This window comes from Neofelis nebulosa, chromosome 2 (assembly GCF_028018385.1).
Source record: "Neofelis nebulosa isolate mNeoNeb1 chromosome 2, mNeoNeb1.pri, whole genome shotgun sequence".
Taxonomy (NCBI): Eukaryota; Metazoa; Chordata; class Mammalia; order Carnivora; family Felidae; genus Neofelis; species Neofelis nebulosa.
The window spans coordinates 200,869,106-200,886,642 of record NC_080783.1 but is presented as its reverse complement, the minus strand read 5'-3'; the positions used below and the strand labels follow the sequence as shown (position 1 = coordinate 200,886,642).

Here is a 17,537-nt window from a genome sequence, read left to right as displayed (position 1 = left end):
AGACATTTATATAAATGGGAAGTTACAGAACTCATCATATTATCCTTTAATTAAAAAAAGGATAAAAAATAAAAATAAAGAGTTTAACACCGTAATGGGGAATAACCAGCAGCTTGAAGGACATCAAGAATATGGACACAAGCATACTTTAAGTCTTTTATTGGTCACTTACATACCACATGCCAGCATTAGCAGAAATACAGAGGTCATGGTTTTCCACCGAAAATAACCTGTTGTCTTTTAGCTTGCCTCTTCCCATAAGGTCTGTCTCCTGAAAAGGAAGTGTATGCCAGTGTGTTAATATTCCCCCAATTAATTAATGCCACCCAGACATTTTTCCCAAACTGGTCTCAGTCCCATATCCGCATTTATCATCCATAGATGTCCACTCAGATTAGGTTTCATCCTGGACCAGTCAGCCTAACAAAACATACCCTGAACTAGATGAACTACTTGTTTCTGCCCAACCCATCTCCCACACTTCAGAAAAGGGGCCAGTATGATCCCACGGTTTGAGGTTTCCCCAAACCTCAGAGCAGGAACTCAAACCACGACTGCACATTCAAAGCAATCAGCCTTTGCTGCTGAAGGTGCAGGGCTTTGGCATCTGGTACTTTCTACTCACAGCACGTTGTGCTCTTTCTGGCCTGCCAGAATAGGCAAATCTAAGAGACCAAATCACACCAAACATTTTTCTCTTCTGGCCATGAAGAGCTAATAGGTGTAAGCGATGCAGTATTAAAAAGCTAAGACTTTCTTTCATACAGGCCTAGGCTGCCTCATGATTCACTACACTACTTAGGGTTTACAACACTCCACCGCTTGGCGCTGCAAGGAAGCTACAGTGAAGTTTAGGTAGCCAACTTACCCCACTATAGATCCATAATCACAGATAAGGACAGCTTTACTGGTAACAGATCTTTAAAAAAAAAAAAAAAAAAAAAACAGGACACACTCAACCAAGAAGCAAGAAGGACATTCATGTTGATCAAATTCAGAAGTATTAAGTCAGCCATCACTACAACTGCCCAGACCTTCACCTACATCCTCCCTTTAGGCCTAAGATTATCCCATTTTACAGGGGAGGAGGAGATCAAACAGAATTCAAATCTTGTTTGAAACTAGCCTCCAAGCTATATACCAGACGGTAAGCACCGGGAGGCTAGTTTCAGTGTTCTTTTTCCTCCTTTTACGACCACCAAGACCAGTGTTCAGATCCGATGGGAAAGGGAACCGGAGGGTCAGGATGTCTTCAACATCTAACTTTACCTTATCTAAAGCACAGCAACAACCTGGTAACTTCAGATTCTTCAGTAGCAGATACTGCCAGGACACTTGGGGGCAACCTGCAGAAAAAAGGGTGAAAGCTCTAAACGAAAAAGTTGATCGAAACACCCATCTACCATCTACGTGGTAGTTTATGGAAAACACCCGGACTCACTTAGAAGGCTTCCAGCCCAGGTCCCAAGCCGTTTATAGGAAAGGCGAGTGGCAGCTGCAGGTATTATGCTGACCTGTGCTGTCAAAGTCTCTCCAGGTTGCTCTCGCATGCAGTTGGAGATCCCATGGCCACAACCGGCCACAGCCCTTGGAAACATGCTGTACTGACCCACCAGGCAGTTCCCAGAAACCTACCGGGTCCTGAGATGGTTGTGTTCCATCACAGTCCTGACCACAGAATCCTCACCAGAAAGCTCAACCTCAGAGTCATCCTGGAATCTTCATCTGGCACAACTAAGACGAGAACACAGTTGTCCTGAATGACATTGTTCCCTTCTTCTGGTCTTGAGAATCAAAATGTTTGACTGGCTTTTGACCCTGGTACTTATGCCTTAAGCTTTTCAGGGCAGTGACCCAGAGCCCTGTTAAGATCTGTGCCACTTGCCACTAGATTTTCCCAGCACACATGTCCAACCCATTCCCACTGCCTGCCCCTCCATACTTGTTCTTCATCTCAGCAATCTACTTCTCAGAAGTTTTATTCTAGCAACTCTATGCAAGACCCATCAACAGAGCATTTCTGTTGGCCTCTGGAAACCTGTCTATTGTAATAAAGGATTCCACCTATACCGGAGAAATGGCAGGTACCATGGGAATTGTCTTTTCCTGATATGTTGCAGATCAGTTACAGCAAACAGAACGGCGACCGTCAAGGAAAACTGTCACTCTGGGCTCCTTTTTGACCACAGCAGCTATGTGGAAGCAGCTGCAGCTTCGATAAGGGCCACAGGGCAATTTAGGTCTCAGGGCCGCCACAAATGCTGTCCAACCCTCAGACTCCCGTAAATCCTGTGCACTACTGCGTAACTGAAATTCACCTATTGAGACATCCTGGAGACCAAATAAGAGAACAGATATCTTACTACCAGGTCCCAACTTCTTCATTTTTGTTATGTACCAGTGTTTTGTCTCATTTAATCTTTACAGGACCATTTTATCATCCGTTTTACGGACAGTTTTAAATTAAGCTATTTACTGAAAGTCGCCAATCAGTGTAGAAAAGCCACAAAACTGGAATTTAAAATAGGTTCTAAAGGACTCGAGCTCCAAAAATCCCTTTTTATCCACCTGCATGAATTCCTTAACATGTCCTGCAGCCAGATAACAGGTAAAGTCACTTCCCCAAGGTCGCCCAATAAGTAGCTGTAATGGGCCGATTCAGTTTCCGATCCCGCTGACACCACCACGCGGCGTCTCCCTAGTGAGGCCAGTACAGGCCCAAGACTGCCCTGCACCCCGCTGCCTGGCCGCGTTACTCACCCGTCACAGCGCGGGCCGAGGCGGGAGCAGGAGCGGCCCTCTCGGGGTCCGGCCCCTCTCATCGCGCATGCGACCGACCAGGCCTTCTGGACCTCGGTCCCAGCAGGCCGGGAGGCCCGGCAACTGAAAGCCGCGCTCAACATCCCTCAGCCTCGGGAGGCAGCCCGGGCGAGTGAGGGGCCGGTGGCGGCCAAGCTACAGTAGGGTAAGTGGAAGAATGCGCGTGACTTGCAGCAGGTCTGAGACAGCGGCGCACGAAGCGACACCTGCACGGCGGCTGGGAAAAGGGACGTCGGAGCGTTGGGAGAGGGCTTTTATAGGCCTCGCCCTTGGCGGCCGCGCCCGACCACTGCGGCAACGCGCCCGCGCAGACCTCTGGGAGTTGTAGTCCGTCTGCCCTCAAGCGCCGGGAGGCGCGTCAGGCTCTGAGTTCTAAGCGCGTGCGGAGTCGCTGCCTTCTTGCCGGGAAGAGAGCAGCCTTCCGCCCGTGTTCCGCACTCGCTGAACGTCTGGGACTCGGCACTGGGCTCACAAATGAAGCCGACTCGCTATCCCCGCTGGAGCTCAGTCAGACATCCAAAGTCGGGAAATGACGCGGTGAGCTGCGTCAGGGCTGGGCTCCGACCGCGGCGGGCCGACCGAGGAGCAGCCACCGGATGGGTGTGGAGAGGCGCTCTGCGAGCACTTCTGGGGGCGTGGCCCTTTGGGAGGGTTTCTCAGCAAGGAAGACGCGACCGATTTACTCAGAAGATGAATGCATTATTTGTTCATTTTCCGCTAATAGATAAGTAACTTTGCCGAGCACTTACTCAGATTATGCTCGATTATCTCAACTAGTTTCCCCAACAACCCTGTGTGTAGGTTTGTAGTTATGCCCTTTTTACAGATCAGAAAACTGAGGGATGCATCACCCAGGTAACTAACGAGGGAAGGGCCTGAATCCACGAGTCCACGGCAGAGACCACGCTCAGAATCGCTGTGCCATGTACATGTTTTGTCCATGGAATGAATAAACGTCAATGTAAAAACAAGAAGTTGTCAAGAATTAAATACGTGTTCTGTGCTTGCTCTATTCGTTAATTTTTATCCTTAATATACTCATTAAAAAGGAGGTACTACTATTGTTCTCATTTAATAGAGAAAACAACAGACTGTAAGGAGGCAAGAAACTTCCTGGTGACTTCCAAATGAGTTTCTCCAGCCTTACTTTTCTGAGCTCCAGACCTTGTATCCTGCAGCGTCCCCGAACTTCTACACTTGGCTATCTAATAAATAGGCTTCTCAGAACATAGCCTTTCCTCCTCCATACCTGCTCTTCCCAATCTCAGCAAATCCTTGGAGTGATCCTGGACTCCTCTTTCTCTATCATCCCACTTAAAATCCATCAGCAAATCCTACATTCTCCACCTTTGAGATGTGACAGGAATCTGACCATTTCTTACCACCTCCACTGATGCTATCATTGCCGGCTGACAATCACAGTAGCCTCCTAATTAGTCTCCCTGATTCTACCATTCTCCCCTATAGTCTGGTCTCAACAACCAGCCAATGGTGTGTAAAGAACACAAGGTTTTCATTTTGATGAAGTCTAGCGTGTCCATTTGCTTTCTTTTATGCTTTGTGCTTTCTGTGTCCCATTTTAAAAATCTTTGCCTAACTTAAAAGTGTTAAAGATTTTCCCCTCTGTTTTCATCTGGAAGTTTAAGAGTCTTAGCTCTTACAGTTAGATCTAGGATTCATTTTTTAGTTAATTTTTTGCGTATGGTGTAAGAGTCAAAGTTTGCTTATTTACTGCATATGGCTCTCCAGTTGTTCCATCTTCATTTGTTGAAAAAGATTATCCATCTAATTGGTTTGACACCTTTGTAAAAATCAGTTAACCGTATGTGTAGGTCTGTTTCTGTACTCAATCCTACACTGTCCAGATTACTGTAGCTTTTTAATAAGTTTTGAAATAGGGTACTATAAGTCATACAACTTTGTTCTTTTTCAAAATTGTTTCAGCTGTTCAGTCTTTGCATTTCCATGTAAATTTTAGTATCAGCTAATTTTGTATTTTTTCTAATGTTTATTTTTCAGAGAGCGTGCTTGCATACATGGAAGAGGGGCAGAGAGAGAGAGGGAGACAGAAGATCTGAAGTGACCTCTGTACTGACAGCAGAGAGCGCAATGCGGGGCTTGAACAGATCATGACTGGAGCCTCTAATTTGTATTTTTTAAAAACCCTACTGGCTGGGGCGCCTGGGTGGCTCAGTTGGTTAAGCAGCCGACTTCGGCTCAGGTCATGATCTTGCAGTTCGTGAGTTCGAGCCCCGCGTCGGGCTCTGTGCTGACAGCTCAGAGCCTGGAGCCTGTTTCAGATTCTGTGTCTCCCTCTCTCTGACCCTCCCCCATTCATGCTCTGTCTCTCTCTGTCTCAAAAATAAATAAACGTTAAAAAAAAAAAAAAAAAACCCTACTGGCTGGAGGGTGCCTGGATGGCTCAGGCCGTTGAGCATTGGACCCTTGATTTTGGCTCAGGTCATGATCCCAGGGTCATGAGATCAAGCCCCAAATCAGGCTCTGTGCTGAGTGTGGAGCCTGCTTAAGATTCTCCTCTCTCTCTCTCTCTCTCTCTCCCCCCCCCCCCTTTCTCCCTCCCTCCCTCTGCCCTCTCCTCCTCTTGCATGCTCTCTAAAATATAAAAATAAAAGCCTACTGGGATTTGGTTGGAATTGCATTGAATCTGTAGACTTAATTTGGGGAGAACTGATAACAATCTTTTTTTTTAAATATTTATTTATTTTTGGGAAAGTGCAAGCAAGGGAGGGGCAGAAGAGGGGGACAGAAGATCCAAAGTGGACTCTGCGCTGACAGGCTGACAGCAGCGAGCCCCATGTGGGGCTTGACTCAAGAACAATGACCTGAAGTCGGACGCTCAACTGACTGAGCCATTCAGGTGCCCCTGACAACAATCTTGAGTCCTCTCATCCATGAGTATGGTATACCTCTCCATTTATTTAAGTCATCTTTAATTTTTCTCAACAGTGTTTTTTAATTTTCAGTGTACAGATCTTATGTATCTTTTGTCAAATTTATCCCTAAGTCTTTCATATTTCTGATGCCATTGTAGATGGCATTTTTGATTTCAAATTCTAAATGGTCATTGCTAGTATATATAGAATTAATTTTTGCATATTAACATATCCTTGCTAAACTCCTGTATTAGTTTTAGCACCTCTTTTGTAAGTTCCTTAAGATTTTTCACAAGTCTGTGAATAAAAAGACAGGTTTACTTCTTCCTTTTCCAACCTGGATGCCTTTTCTTTCTTTTTCTTGCCTTTTAATATTGGCTAGGACCTCCAGTACAATATTGAATTAATAAGTTACATTTCATCAAAATTAAAACTCTCAGTAGGGGGGGCCACCTGAGTGGCTCAGTTGGTTGAGTGTCTGACTTTGGCTCAGGTCATGATCTCATGGTTCATGGGTTTGAGCCCCACGTCAGCCTCTGTGCTGACAGCGTGGAGCCTGCTTCAGATTCTCCGTCTTGTTCTCTCTCTGCTCCCCCCCCCCCACCCTTAAAAAAGTAGACATTTAAAAATTTCAAAAAAGTAACTCTCAGGTGGGGGGACAGTTAGGAGAATTAAAAATGGACATGGGGAAACTTTTTGGCATGATACATGGTTGTGGTAATGGTTTCGTGGATGTACATGTGCATCAAAACTCATCACAGGGGCGCCTGGGTGGCGCAGTCGGTTAAGCGTCCGACTTCAGCCAGGTCACGATCTCGCGGCCGTGAGTTCGAGCCCCGCGTCAGGCTCTGGGCTGATGGCTCGGAGCCTGGAGCCTGTTTCCGATTCTGTGTCTCCCTCTCTCTCTGCCCCTCCCCCGTTCATGCTCTGTCTCTCTCTGTCCCAAAAATAAATAAAAAATGTTGGAAAAAAAAAAAAAACTCATCACATTGTACGCTATAATATGTATGGTCTACTGTGTGCAAATTATACCTCAATAAAGATGTAAAAATAAAAACCATAACCAAGAAAAAATTTACGTCCTATTATTCAGCTGCTCAAAAATCTCCACTGATTTTGCAACACATTTGGAATAAAAGCTGAAGTTCCATAATGGCCTCTGAAGCCACATGATTTGGCTCCTCCTCCTCTCTGCCCTCATCACCCACCACTTGCTCCCTCATTCATTCTGCTCCCTTTTCTCAGCCTCTCTGCTCTGCTTGTAGCATCATTGCCTGATCTCACCTCAGGGCCTTTGCTCTTGCTGTTCTTCTTGCCTGGAACTATCCTCTCTGGATATCAGAGACAACCACACTACTCATTCCTTCACTTTATGTAACCTCCTCAGGACACCCAATTTTGATATAGCTACCCTGCCACCCTTTAAGCTATTGTTCTGCTTGATTGTTATTTATAGCACTTATTGCCTCTTGACATCACATTATACATGGGTTTATTTTCTGTCTTCCCCATTACAATGTGAGCTATCAATAACAGGAATTGTGTCTTTTTATCTTCACTGCTATATAAGTGCCTGGTATATAAGAGACAGCACTTATTAAACAATTACTAAGTAAATGAATTAATTAATGAAACTTGGCCAAGGCCACATAGCTAGTAAGTGGCAGTTGGAACTAAAACCTAGATCTATCTAATGTAAATGTGCATAACTTACCTGCTATGTTATACAGTTCCTCCATGACTACTTCATGAGGTGGGCACCGTGATTTGCCTTACTTAGCAGAAGGGGAAGCAGGGGGTGGGGAATCACTTTCCTCACCCCTAATCACATAGTCTATGGCAAGGTCAGCTGACATCTGGACTCTGGTGCTAGGTGCAGAGGTCAGGCACATGACCCCATCCCACAGCAGGAGTGTCCAGGAGAGGAAGTTCAAAGAGTCCAATGCTGACAGTGCACTGCCCATGTGTGCTAACCACAAAGCCTTCTGGCAATGTTGGGTTCAAACTGCATTTCAAGCTGTTTCATGCCTCTTTGCCTTTGCCCAGATGCCCCTGCCTGGAGTGCCCTTCCTCTTTGACCTCCCCAGCTCCTACTTGTCCTTGGGGACTCAGCTTCAGCATCACCTCCTGCATGAGGTCTTCTCTGACCCTGTAGCTCCCTGAGCCCAGCCCTATTGTGGGATTTGACTGACTGAATTAATGAATAAATAGCACTTACCTGCTTTTATTCATTCATTAAGCCATAAATATTTACTGAGTTCCTGTTTTGTGCCAAGCACTGAGGATACAATCATAGATCACTGCCCTCAAGTAACCTAGGAGGGAGACAGCACAGTGGACAAAAGGGCATGTGACCTCATTGGCCAGGTGGTGAGAGGCTTCTTGAGGACAGGGATCTAATCTAAGGTATGAAGTAGGAGTTAGCCCTTTGAAGAGAGAGAGTGTGTTCCTGGCAGAGGGTTGAGAAGAGGAAAGATGTTCAGTATGGCTGGAGCTCAGAGTACCAGTGGTGGGTAAAGAAGGCGCTTAAGGGCTGGGGTGCCTGGGTGGCTCAGTTGGTTAATTGTCGGACTCTTGGTTTCAGCTCAGGTGATGATCTTATGGTTCCTGCTCCAGGTTCGTGGTCCAGGTTCCGCACGGTCAGCACAGAGCCTACTTGGGATTCTCCCTCTCTCTCTCTGCCCCTCTCCCATCCTTTCAAGCACATGTGCAAGCATGTATGTGGTGGGGGGCACTCTCTGTGTGTCAAAATAAACTTTAAAAAAGGAGGAAGAGAGAGAAGAGGAGAGAAGAGGAGAGGGAGGAGAGGGAGGAGGAGGAGGCTGGTGCATCCATAGAGATCTGACACAAAAATAATTTTCCATCTGAACAGAGGTGGGGAGAATATCTCAATGGAGGAATCAGTGGGGCAGGTGGGAGTGATGCAGACTCTTAATTTGGGGAAACCTGGTAGAAAGGATTTCTCTTCCTCTCTCCTACTCCTAGAGGTAGGGAAGGAGCAGAGACATGGGCCCCTTCAGGCTCTACCATGCAGATGACCAATGACTGAGATTACGCGGAGACCCTCAAAGTGGCTTCTTACTGATTTGTTAGGAGTTAGCCAGAAGAGGGACACCTGGCTGGCTCAGTTGGTAGAGCATGTGACTCTTGATCTCAGGATTGTGAGTTCAAGTCTCATGCTGGGTGTAGAGATTACATACATACATACATACATACATACATACATACATACATACGCTTTAAAAAAAAAGAGTTAGCTAGAAGAAAATTGGGCCTTCCTAGATCCTGCCAGAAACAGAAATACCAAACAAGGCTTTGCCCTTGGGTAAACTTGGCAGCTAGAATGTATTCCTTGCTGAGTGATCTTGGATTATTTAATCTCTCTGAGCCTCAGTTTCCTCATCTGTGGAAATGAGCAGAACAACACCTAAAACTCACAAGGTGAGAAGGAAATATGACATGATTGTTTGCAACAGTGAGGATTCCCCTCACCACCAATTTGCCAAAACAAATTAAACTGGTAAAATCCACCCACATTGGACAGTGGGATTAAACCAATAGACAAGCTGTGTGAGACCAGCCAGCACCTCAGCCTTGATACCTTGGATTTCCAGAAGGCCTGACTGGGGAGAATAGAGTAGATCTTGGAAGCAGCTGTCCCCGCCTTACCCTTGCCACTAACCCAAGTGAGACCTGACCACTGTGCCCTGGAAACTCTTGGTACTTGATTTGCAGTCCCCTTTCGTGGCATTGAGGGGATAACAAAGATGGAGACAAACTGAGATGTGAGTCTCAGCTGTGCTCTGTGACCTGAGACAAGCCTCAGTCTCCTCAGCTCTAAAATGAGCACACAGTGGCCCTCTCAAAATTGTTGCCCACAGAATGTGAAGAACTGACCATCTGGCCTCATAAATGTCAATTGTCAAGGCCCCAGATCAACTGCACTCCCTCTGGAATCACATTTGTCTGTCCTGCCTCTTCTACTAGCCCTGTCCAAGTCTCTCTCTGGGCCCTGAGGCCCAGCCCAGGTAGGTGCTAAGGATGCAATGGGGTTGTTAAACATTGAACCTGACCATGGAACAGGAGGCCCTAGGCCAGGGCCAATGGGGCTCCTGGAAAGGAGCACCTGGGCAGGGAAGGGGCATCTATAAACCATCAACTTTCTAGAGTGGCATCTCCAGGTCCAGCAGCAGGGGCCCAACCGGGGAACTGCCTGGAGAGCGGGGCTGGAGAGAGAAGCCAGCACAGCAGCAGCGGCGACTGAATGAGGTGGACACTCTGGCTGTGTTAGTTTCGGGCCAGTGCCTGTCTCGTTCTCGTTCCTCGCTCTTCCTCCAACCCACATTGCCTTCTTTCATCTCTCATCCTAAGAAGTAGGGGTTATTATCCCCATTTTGGAAGACGAAACTGGGGTTCAGAGAGGCGAGCACGTGCCCGGGTGTCTCGGCTGCCGGGCCTCCGGGGTGGGTCACTAGCACAACGCGGGACCCCCCGCCCGTGGTCCCGTGTCTCGGCGCTGGGGCCCAGAGGGCGGCGCCAGCCAGCGAGCCGCGGGGCGGGGCGGGGCCAGGCCGGACCCGCCGCTGGCCTCCGGCGGGGCGGCGAGAAGGGGGCCATGGAGGCACCGGACTGCCACTACCAGTTTCGGATCGCGCTACTGGGGGACGCGGCCGTGGGCAAGACGTCGCTGCTGCGGCGCTACGTGGCGGGAGCGCCCGGGGCCCCGGAGCCCAAGCCCGAGCCCGAGCCCGAGTGGGCGCCCACAGTGGGCGTCGAGTTCTACAGCCGCAAGCTGCAGCTGCCCGCCGGGCCGCGCGTCAAGCTGCAGCTTTGGGACACCGCGGGCCACGAACGCTTCAGGTGCGGGGAGGGCGGGGTGAGAGACTTCGGGGTGGTCAGTGTCCCCGGCCTCCACGGCTACCCCCCAGCGGGGTCGGCCTCAGTGGCCCAGGTACAGGTCTGGGGAATGCCCTGGTCTCTAGCCCTTCACTCGGAGTCCTTACACAAATGCAGCCAGTGGCCTGAGACCCTGATGCTGGGAGGGCAGAAGGGCCCTGCTCTGGAAAGCTGGAGGGATGGGTGACCCGGCTGCTGAGAGAGCCCACGGAGCAGAGCGGGAAGTGTCAGGGAGCCGTGAAAGGACGAGAGATTTGGGTGGGCCTGGAAGGATGCATAGGAATTTGCCAGAAAACGGGAAGCAAAAAGCTGCAATCAGGAAAACATCAGGCTTCCTCCAGGAATGGAGGAATGGTCCAGAGGGTATGTGACTGGAACTTGCTCCCTAGCTGAGGGGCACAGGCACTCTCTTGAGAGACACGGATGCCAGGAGCAGAGAAGTACTGAGCAGTGTGAAATGAGCTATGGGGCCTGTGGGGCAGTCAGTGCTCGTGAGGGAAGCCCTGTCTTTGAGGGGGGTGGGGGGTCTTGAAGGCATAAACCTCGCCCAGCTCACTCCCCCTCCTTCAGGTGCATCACCAGGTCCTTTTACCGGAATGTGGTAGGTGTCCTACTGGTCTTTGATGTGACAAACAGGAAGTCCTTTGAACATATCTGCGACTGGCACCAGGAGGTCATGGCCACTCAGGGCCCAAACAAGGTGATCTTCTTACTGGTTGGCCACAAGAGTGATCTGCAGAGCACCCGTGTTGTCTCAGCCCAGGAGGCAGAGGAGCTGGCTGCCTCCCTGGGCATGGCCTTCATGGAGACCTCGGCCAAAAAGAACTGCAATGTGGACCTGGCCTTCAACACCCTTGCTGATGCCATCCAGCAGGCTCTGGAGCAGGGGGACATCAAGCTGGAAGAGGACTGGGGGGGTGTCCGGCTCATCCACAAGGCCCAAGTCCCCAGGTCCCCCCACAGGAAGCAGCCCCCAGGCCCATGTCAGTGTTGACTCTGGGAGGGAAAGGGTTAAACCTCTGTCAACCTCAGAAGTGCTGCTGGAATGGGGAGTGGCAGGATATTTCTGGAGATCAAATGGCAGGATGTATCCAAAGGGTTAACATAAACAGTATCTTAGCAGTCACTCTTGGGGTCTCAGGGACTTTCTTCCAGAAAGATTTTCTTCCAGCAAGCTCTAAAAAGTGTACAGCAGCTTCCTGTCCTTCAGCCTGTTTCCTCAGTTGTCAGTGGGGCTCATTAAAGACCCACATCACGGCAGGGGGTGGGGGCATGGGGGGGGTGGGAGTGTGTGGGCATGAATGAGACAATGAATGTGGGGACATGCTCAGCCCAGAGCCAGCCATCCGGTAAGAACTGAATAACAAGAACTGTCCTCATCACTCTTTCCCATCTTGGACAGTTCTGGCAGTGTTTCTGAGCTCGGACGCTGAGACGCACCGCGTCTGGAAGCCGCTGCACAGACAAGGACTGGGCAGGAAATTTCAGGGCAAGCCTACCTCGAAGCCTCCTTAGGTCCTCAGGCTTGGATGAGTCTTAAATGCATGCCCTGAAACTCAGGGTTGCTGCTCAGAGCCCCTACTCCAAGGCCAGGTGCCTGATCTGGATCTGGAAGGCAGGGATGAACATAAGGGGCCAGCTCCTAGGTTAGGCACACAGTGGACACTCTGATTAGCCACCAAGTTGTTCCTTTGGGGGTGAAGAACCCACAGCCTCCTACCCCCACCCATTTGTCCCTGGGAGGGCAGCGATGGTGTTGATGGTGGGTTCACAGCACCCTCTGGAAACTGCCCACATCCAATGTTAATCTATTGAATCCACTGGGGCTGGGAGGAGTGTTTAAAAGCCTGGCTTTCTTTGCCCCAACTCAGAAGGTCAAACCCAGCTTTGTCAGTCTTCATGGGGCAAATTGAGGCCATTGTTCTTACAACATCACAGTTCTTCTCCCTCTGCTTAGTCACACCTCCTTCCCCCCCTCCCCCAAGGGTATTGGGTATAGGGTATTGCTCTCCAGAATACCCTAATCTATATCTGCTCACTAATCCTCATCTCAGAAATTGCCTCCTGGAGAACAGGAACTGCTAGGCAGAAAATACCTTGGCGCAATCTGGGAAGGCTTCCTGGAGATGGTATTTATGTTGGTAAGAATCTCAGCAGGTGTAGGGCACATGGGTGGCTCAATAAAGCATCCAACTCTTGATTTCGGCTCAGGTCATGATCTCAGGGTTCATGAGTTTGAGCCCAGCATGGCATCAGGCTCTGTGCTTGCAGCCGGGAGCCTCCTTAGGATTCTCTTTCTCTCCCCCACTCTCACGTTTTCTCTGTCTCTCGCCCTCTCTCAAAATAAAAAAGAAGGAGGAGGAGGAGGAGGAGGAGGAGGGGAAGAATCTGCAGGAATAGGAGGGGTGTCATTGTGCCAGTGGGCACAGGAAGGGCATGGACAGTTGACACAGCAAAAGAGCAAAACCATTTAATTCACTTTGTGACCTGGGGACTTACTCAGTCTCAGATTCCTCTTCAGTATCATGTGACTGATAATCCCTTCTTCCAAGGGCTCTTGGGAGGTTTCTAGTCAAGGTGGGTTTCTTAGCTTCTTCCCCATAGGGGATGGGCCAGGGTGGGTCTCGCTGTGCTCTGCCTCCTCTTTTACTACTATTTTTAAAGTTTATTTTGAGAGTCAGATGATATCAAGAGTCAGATGCTTAACCAACTTGAGCTACTCAGGCACCCCAAGGATCACCTCTTACCCATAGTATCATCCCAGCTGCCAAAAGTAGGGTAAGCTTTGCAGTCAAGTTTGAATCTCAGCTCCACTGTGTAACTGTGGGACCCTGGGGAACTCACTTCATCTCTGCACGCCACAGTGGACTCCTCTGGAAAAAGAGGATAGTAATACCTAACTCACAGGGTTTTAGAAAGGATTAGATGAGGGGCTCCTGGGTGGCTCAGTTGGTTAAAGCGTGTGACTTCGGCTCAGGTCATGATTTTGCAGTTTGTGGGTTTGAGCCCCACATCAGGCTCTATGCTGACAGCTCAGAGCTTGGAGCCTGCTTCGGATTCTGTGTCTCCCTCTCTCTCTGCCCCTTCCTCACTCATGCTCTGTCTCTCTCTCAAAAATAAATAAAGTTAAAAAGAAATTTTCTTTCTTAAGAAAAGATTAGATGAGGGGCGCCTGGGTGGCGCAGTCGGTTAAGCGTCCGACTTCAGCCAGGTCACGATCTCGCGGTCCGTGAGTTCGAGCCCCGCGTCGGGCTCTGGGCTGATGGCTCGGAGCCTGGAGCCTGTTTCCGATTCTGTGTCTCCCTCTCTCTCTGCCCCTCCCCCGTTCATGCTCTGTCTCTCTCTGTCCCAAAAATAAATAAAAAATGTTGAAAAAAAAAAAATTAAAAAAAAAAAAAGATTAGATGAGAAATTTAAGGCAGTGCTGGCCACACAGTAGGAATTCACAAAATGGATGTCCCCTTCTTCCCCTGAGGGTTTTGCTTCTAATCACTGTAAGGGAACAGAGACTACCAAAGTAAACACTTTGGGGAAATAACAAGGATTCCAGACTCTACCAAAGATCTTAAAAGATCTTGACCGCACCCCCACCCTGCTCCCTGCCTCCAGAGCCAGAGATGTGAACTGGGCTCTGCTTTCTTATTAAGGGTGAGATTCCAGAATCGTCCCTTCGGGGCTATCCCTAGGCTAGTCTGAACACACAAAACTCCCTCTCCAAAGCAGCACCCTGGCTCAACCCTCTCTGGCCATAGCAGCTTCCGCATGGTCAAGCTCCCAGGCCTGGATCCATGCTTTTTGCCCTTTAGAAGGCACAGAGCCAGTCTGCTACCTGTAGGCCCTTTCTGAAGATACAGCCTGCCCTGGGAGCCACTGAAACCTAGTGGGTAAAGAGGGAAGACCCATCTTGCTCTCCACACATGAGGCTGGAACTGAAGATGTTGGGGGTGGGAGTCTAATCTCTCTACCTCTGAGCCTCAGTCTTTATGGTAAAATGAGAACAATTCCTACGTCACAGGTTTGTTAGAGGATTAAATATGATGACATGTGTTAAGTGCCCAATGAGTGTTAACTTCCTTCTGTTAACAAGCTCCCTTTGGGTCTTTCATGTGCCCATCCCTTGTCTGGAATGTCCTTTCTCCATCTACGTCAAAACTCTGTTCATCCTTCAAGGTTTGGCCCAACCTAATGTATCAGTTCCTTCTCTGAGCCTTTAGGGCACCTGAGTGGCTCCCTTCTTTGAGATTTCAGGCTCTGCTGTCTCTTATCATTTTGCCCCACTAGACTCCAGCATTTCAAGGCCACGGTTTCCATGAGAAAGAAAGACAATGGGCCAAGAGCACAGGTCTGAGTCCTAGCCTGCCCAGTGACCTCAGACAGGTCATAATGACCTCTCCAGACCTTAATGTTCTTACCAGTAAAATAAAGGGTAGCACTGGGTGATGCTGGGGCCTTTTTTAACTATAGGTAACTGTGAGGCTTCAGTCCAGCTCTGGTCTCCTCCTCCCTGCTTCCCCTCATTCAGGCACACGGGACTTTCCAGGATGACTTTCTGGTACTAGATGCTTCCTTTTGTGTCCTCAAAACTCACTCCTGTTGTTGCAGCCACACCCTACCTCTATCTTTTGGTTAATACTTTCCTAGGAAAACCTCATATGCCATATCCCTTTACTTTTAGTTCAAATTAACTGCAGCAACTTCCTGGCTGTACCCCTCCCACCCGCCTCCAACTCCATTCTCCACACTGGCAGCCAGAGCAAGTCTTTTAACATGGAAACACAATCACATTAGTCCTCCCCCTAAACCTCCACTGGCTCCCCATCACCTGGACAGTAGTTTTCAAACTTTTTGTTTATATGCTTATTTTTAGCATCAGAATCCTCTTATCTTTTAGTCCTAAAAATGTCCCCCAATTAGGAAAAGGTATTGCTCAGGCTGAAGAGGGGTGGGAAGCCTAAGGCCAGCCTTCTGGGCCACCAACACTACACCCTCCCATTCCTGCAAGACAGACAGATACACAGATACACACACACACACACACACACACACACACACACACACACACACAGCAGCCTCTGAAGACTTTGACACTACTGCCTGCAAGCTGTCCACCTCTCAAGTTTACTTGCTGCTCATCTCTGGACATCGTCTCCCAGTGTTACACCTTGTGCTTGAGCCACATGATGCACTGACCTCTTTACACCTCTGGGCCTTTGCATATGCTGTTCTTAGTCACCCCCACCTTGTCTCCATAAGACTTAGGGAGACAGGGCAGAGGCAGGCTCCGGAAGTCAGATGGACTTGGCTGAAGCCTCGGCACCAACACAAGCTGTGTGATTTGGAGTAAGTTAAACTTTTAACTCTCAGTTTCCTCCTGGGAACATGGGATTAGATAAGATACTACAATTACACTGTGTGACACAGGCCAAGCACATTCTTCCTTCTTCAGACTTGTTGGGAAAACACAATGCACTTATCTATGGAAGGCACTTGGCACAGCATGAGGCACCTGTAAGCACCCTACAAGGACCCTCTACAAGGACGCTGGAGTCCATCAGCCCTGTTGTCCCTGAGCTCCTCAGCACTGGCCGAGGCTCTGGGAATCTGGATATGGTTCTCAGTCAATGAGGAAGAGGGCCTCGAACCCAGGGTGCGGGTGAGCTGCACTAAGGATGGCCACACCAAGTCAGAAGATGCCTTATAGATCACTTGGTGGTGCCCCTGTCCTGTACTCCTACACACAGTCGTCAAAGTCTGTGAGTGCGCCGTGTAACCATCTTTCAGAATTCCCCCTGCCCTCCACTTCACTACCACCACCTCCATCCAGGCAACAGCCTTCTAATGAACCTCTCTGCTTCCACACCTGCCCTCTCCCTTCCCCCCTCCTGGCTATTTGTACTCCACTGCCTGGCCAGGGTGATGTTTTAAAACTGCAAACCTGACAATAAATTATATTTAATATAAAAAAAAGAGAAAAAATAAATAAAATCTTGGCATTCTGTTAAAACAAAAACAACTGCAAACCTGATGAAAATCCCCTAGTGGCTCCTGTTACCTTTTGGGTAAAGTGCACTCTTGCTGGGGCCTACGAGGCACTGCATGACCTGGCCTGACTCACCTCACTACACTGCCTCGGGGCTGGCTTCCATGCAGTTCTCTCTCCCTCAAAGAGATCTCCACGCCTTCACCTGAGTCACCAACTCAGTTGGTCAGACAGACTTCCCCCAGTCCTGTGAACCTCTCCTTTGCAACCCTAGGCACAGAGGCAGTTTTACACCCACTCTATGGCAGGACCACTCCATGTTTTTATTCACCAACACAGGCCCAGGCCCAGCTTATAAATACTTGCTGAATGAACAAGCCCCTCCACATACAGATAGGACAAAGCTCAAGATGGATGAAGCCACTTACCTGTCACACAGCTGATCAAGAATTGAGATCTTTTGACTCTACCCCAGCTCTTTCCATTAAACTGCCCAATTCTTTTGTCCCTTTCTGTCCTTAATGAAGGTTTCAAAACTAATTCTGGGTTCCTTCTTGGTTGTCAAGGTCAGTGACTCGTTCCTACTATTGGAACTCAGCGAGAGGCCTTTTGCTGTCTGATATCACCAACAGAACATCCTTTGAGAATGTCACCCAGTGGTATCAGGAGGTTCTGGAAAAAGTGAGACTCTTCAACATCCTTTTCCTGGTGGTAGGCCGCAGAAGTGACCTGGTGCCCAAACAACAGGTGACGTTGGAGGAAGAGAAGCTGGCTGCCTCTTTGGGTGCTCGCCATGTTGAGACCTTGGCCAAGAGCAACAGGAACGTCAGCACGGCCTTTGGGCTGCTCACTTAAGAGAGGGGTTATGGGGCCAAATTCCAAGTGGGAGGGAATGAAAAGCAGGGTCCCATCTCAGGCCAAGATTCAAGGCAGAGGAGAAAAGCAGG

The 17,537-nt window shown here is 49.0% G+C and overlaps 1 protein-coding gene, 1 long non-coding RNA gene and 5 other non-coding genes across 7 annotated transcripts; 2 read left to right on the top strand and 5 right to left on the bottom strand.

Moving 5' to 3' along the window:
• Positions 1 to 144: 144 nt before the first annotated feature.
• LOC131505157 (uncharacterized) lies at positions 145 to 3,103 on the bottom strand. The gene is made up of 5 exons (XR_009258293.1): positions 2,761 to 3,103; positions 1,636 to 1,734; positions 1,270 to 1,346; positions 869 to 919; positions 145 to 271 (listed from the first exon to the last, which is right to left on the bottom strand). It is a non-coding gene; the product is annotated as an uncharacterized LOC131505157 (long non-coding RNA).
• Positions 343 to 416, bottom strand: LOC131505914 (small nucleolar RNA SNORD99). Its single transcript, XR_009258666.1, has one exon. It is a non-coding gene; the product is annotated as a small nucleolar RNA SNORD99 (small nucleolar RNA).
• Positions 1,110 to 1,242, bottom strand: LOC131505902 (small nucleolar RNA SNORA61). The gene has a single exon (XR_009258654.1). It is a non-coding gene; the product is annotated as a small nucleolar RNA SNORA61 (small nucleolar RNA).
• LOC131505901 (small nucleolar RNA SNORA44) lies at positions 1,472 to 1,602 on the bottom strand. The gene has a single exon (XR_009258653.1). It is a non-coding gene; the product is annotated as a small nucleolar RNA SNORA44 (small nucleolar RNA).
• On the bottom strand, positions 2,095 to 2,229 carry LOC131505885 (small nucleolar RNA SNORA16B/SNORA16A family). Its single transcript, XR_009258638.1, has one exon. It is a non-coding gene; the product is annotated as a small nucleolar RNA SNORA16B/SNORA16A family (small nucleolar RNA).
• Positions 3,104 to 8,827: 5,724 nt separating the features above from the next.
• TRNAK-CUU (transfer RNA lysine (anticodon CUU)) lies at positions 8,828 to 8,900 on the top strand. The gene has a single exon. It is a non-coding gene; the product is annotated as a tRNA-Lys (tRNA).
• A 1,299-nt stretch (positions 8,901 to 10,199) lies between these two features.
• On the top strand, positions 10,200 to 11,736 carry RAB42 (RAB42, member RAS oncogene family). Its single transcript, XM_058718375.1, has 2 exons — positions 10,200 to 10,574; positions 11,181 to 11,736. The coding sequence occupies exons 1-2, from the start codon at positions 10,330 to 10,332 to the stop codon at positions 11,602 to 11,604; spliced, it is 669 nt and encodes a 222-aa protein (XP_058574358.1). The 5' UTR covers positions 10,200 to 10,329; the 3' UTR covers positions 11,605 to 11,736.
• Positions 11,737 to 17,537: the final 5,801 nt, after the last annotated feature.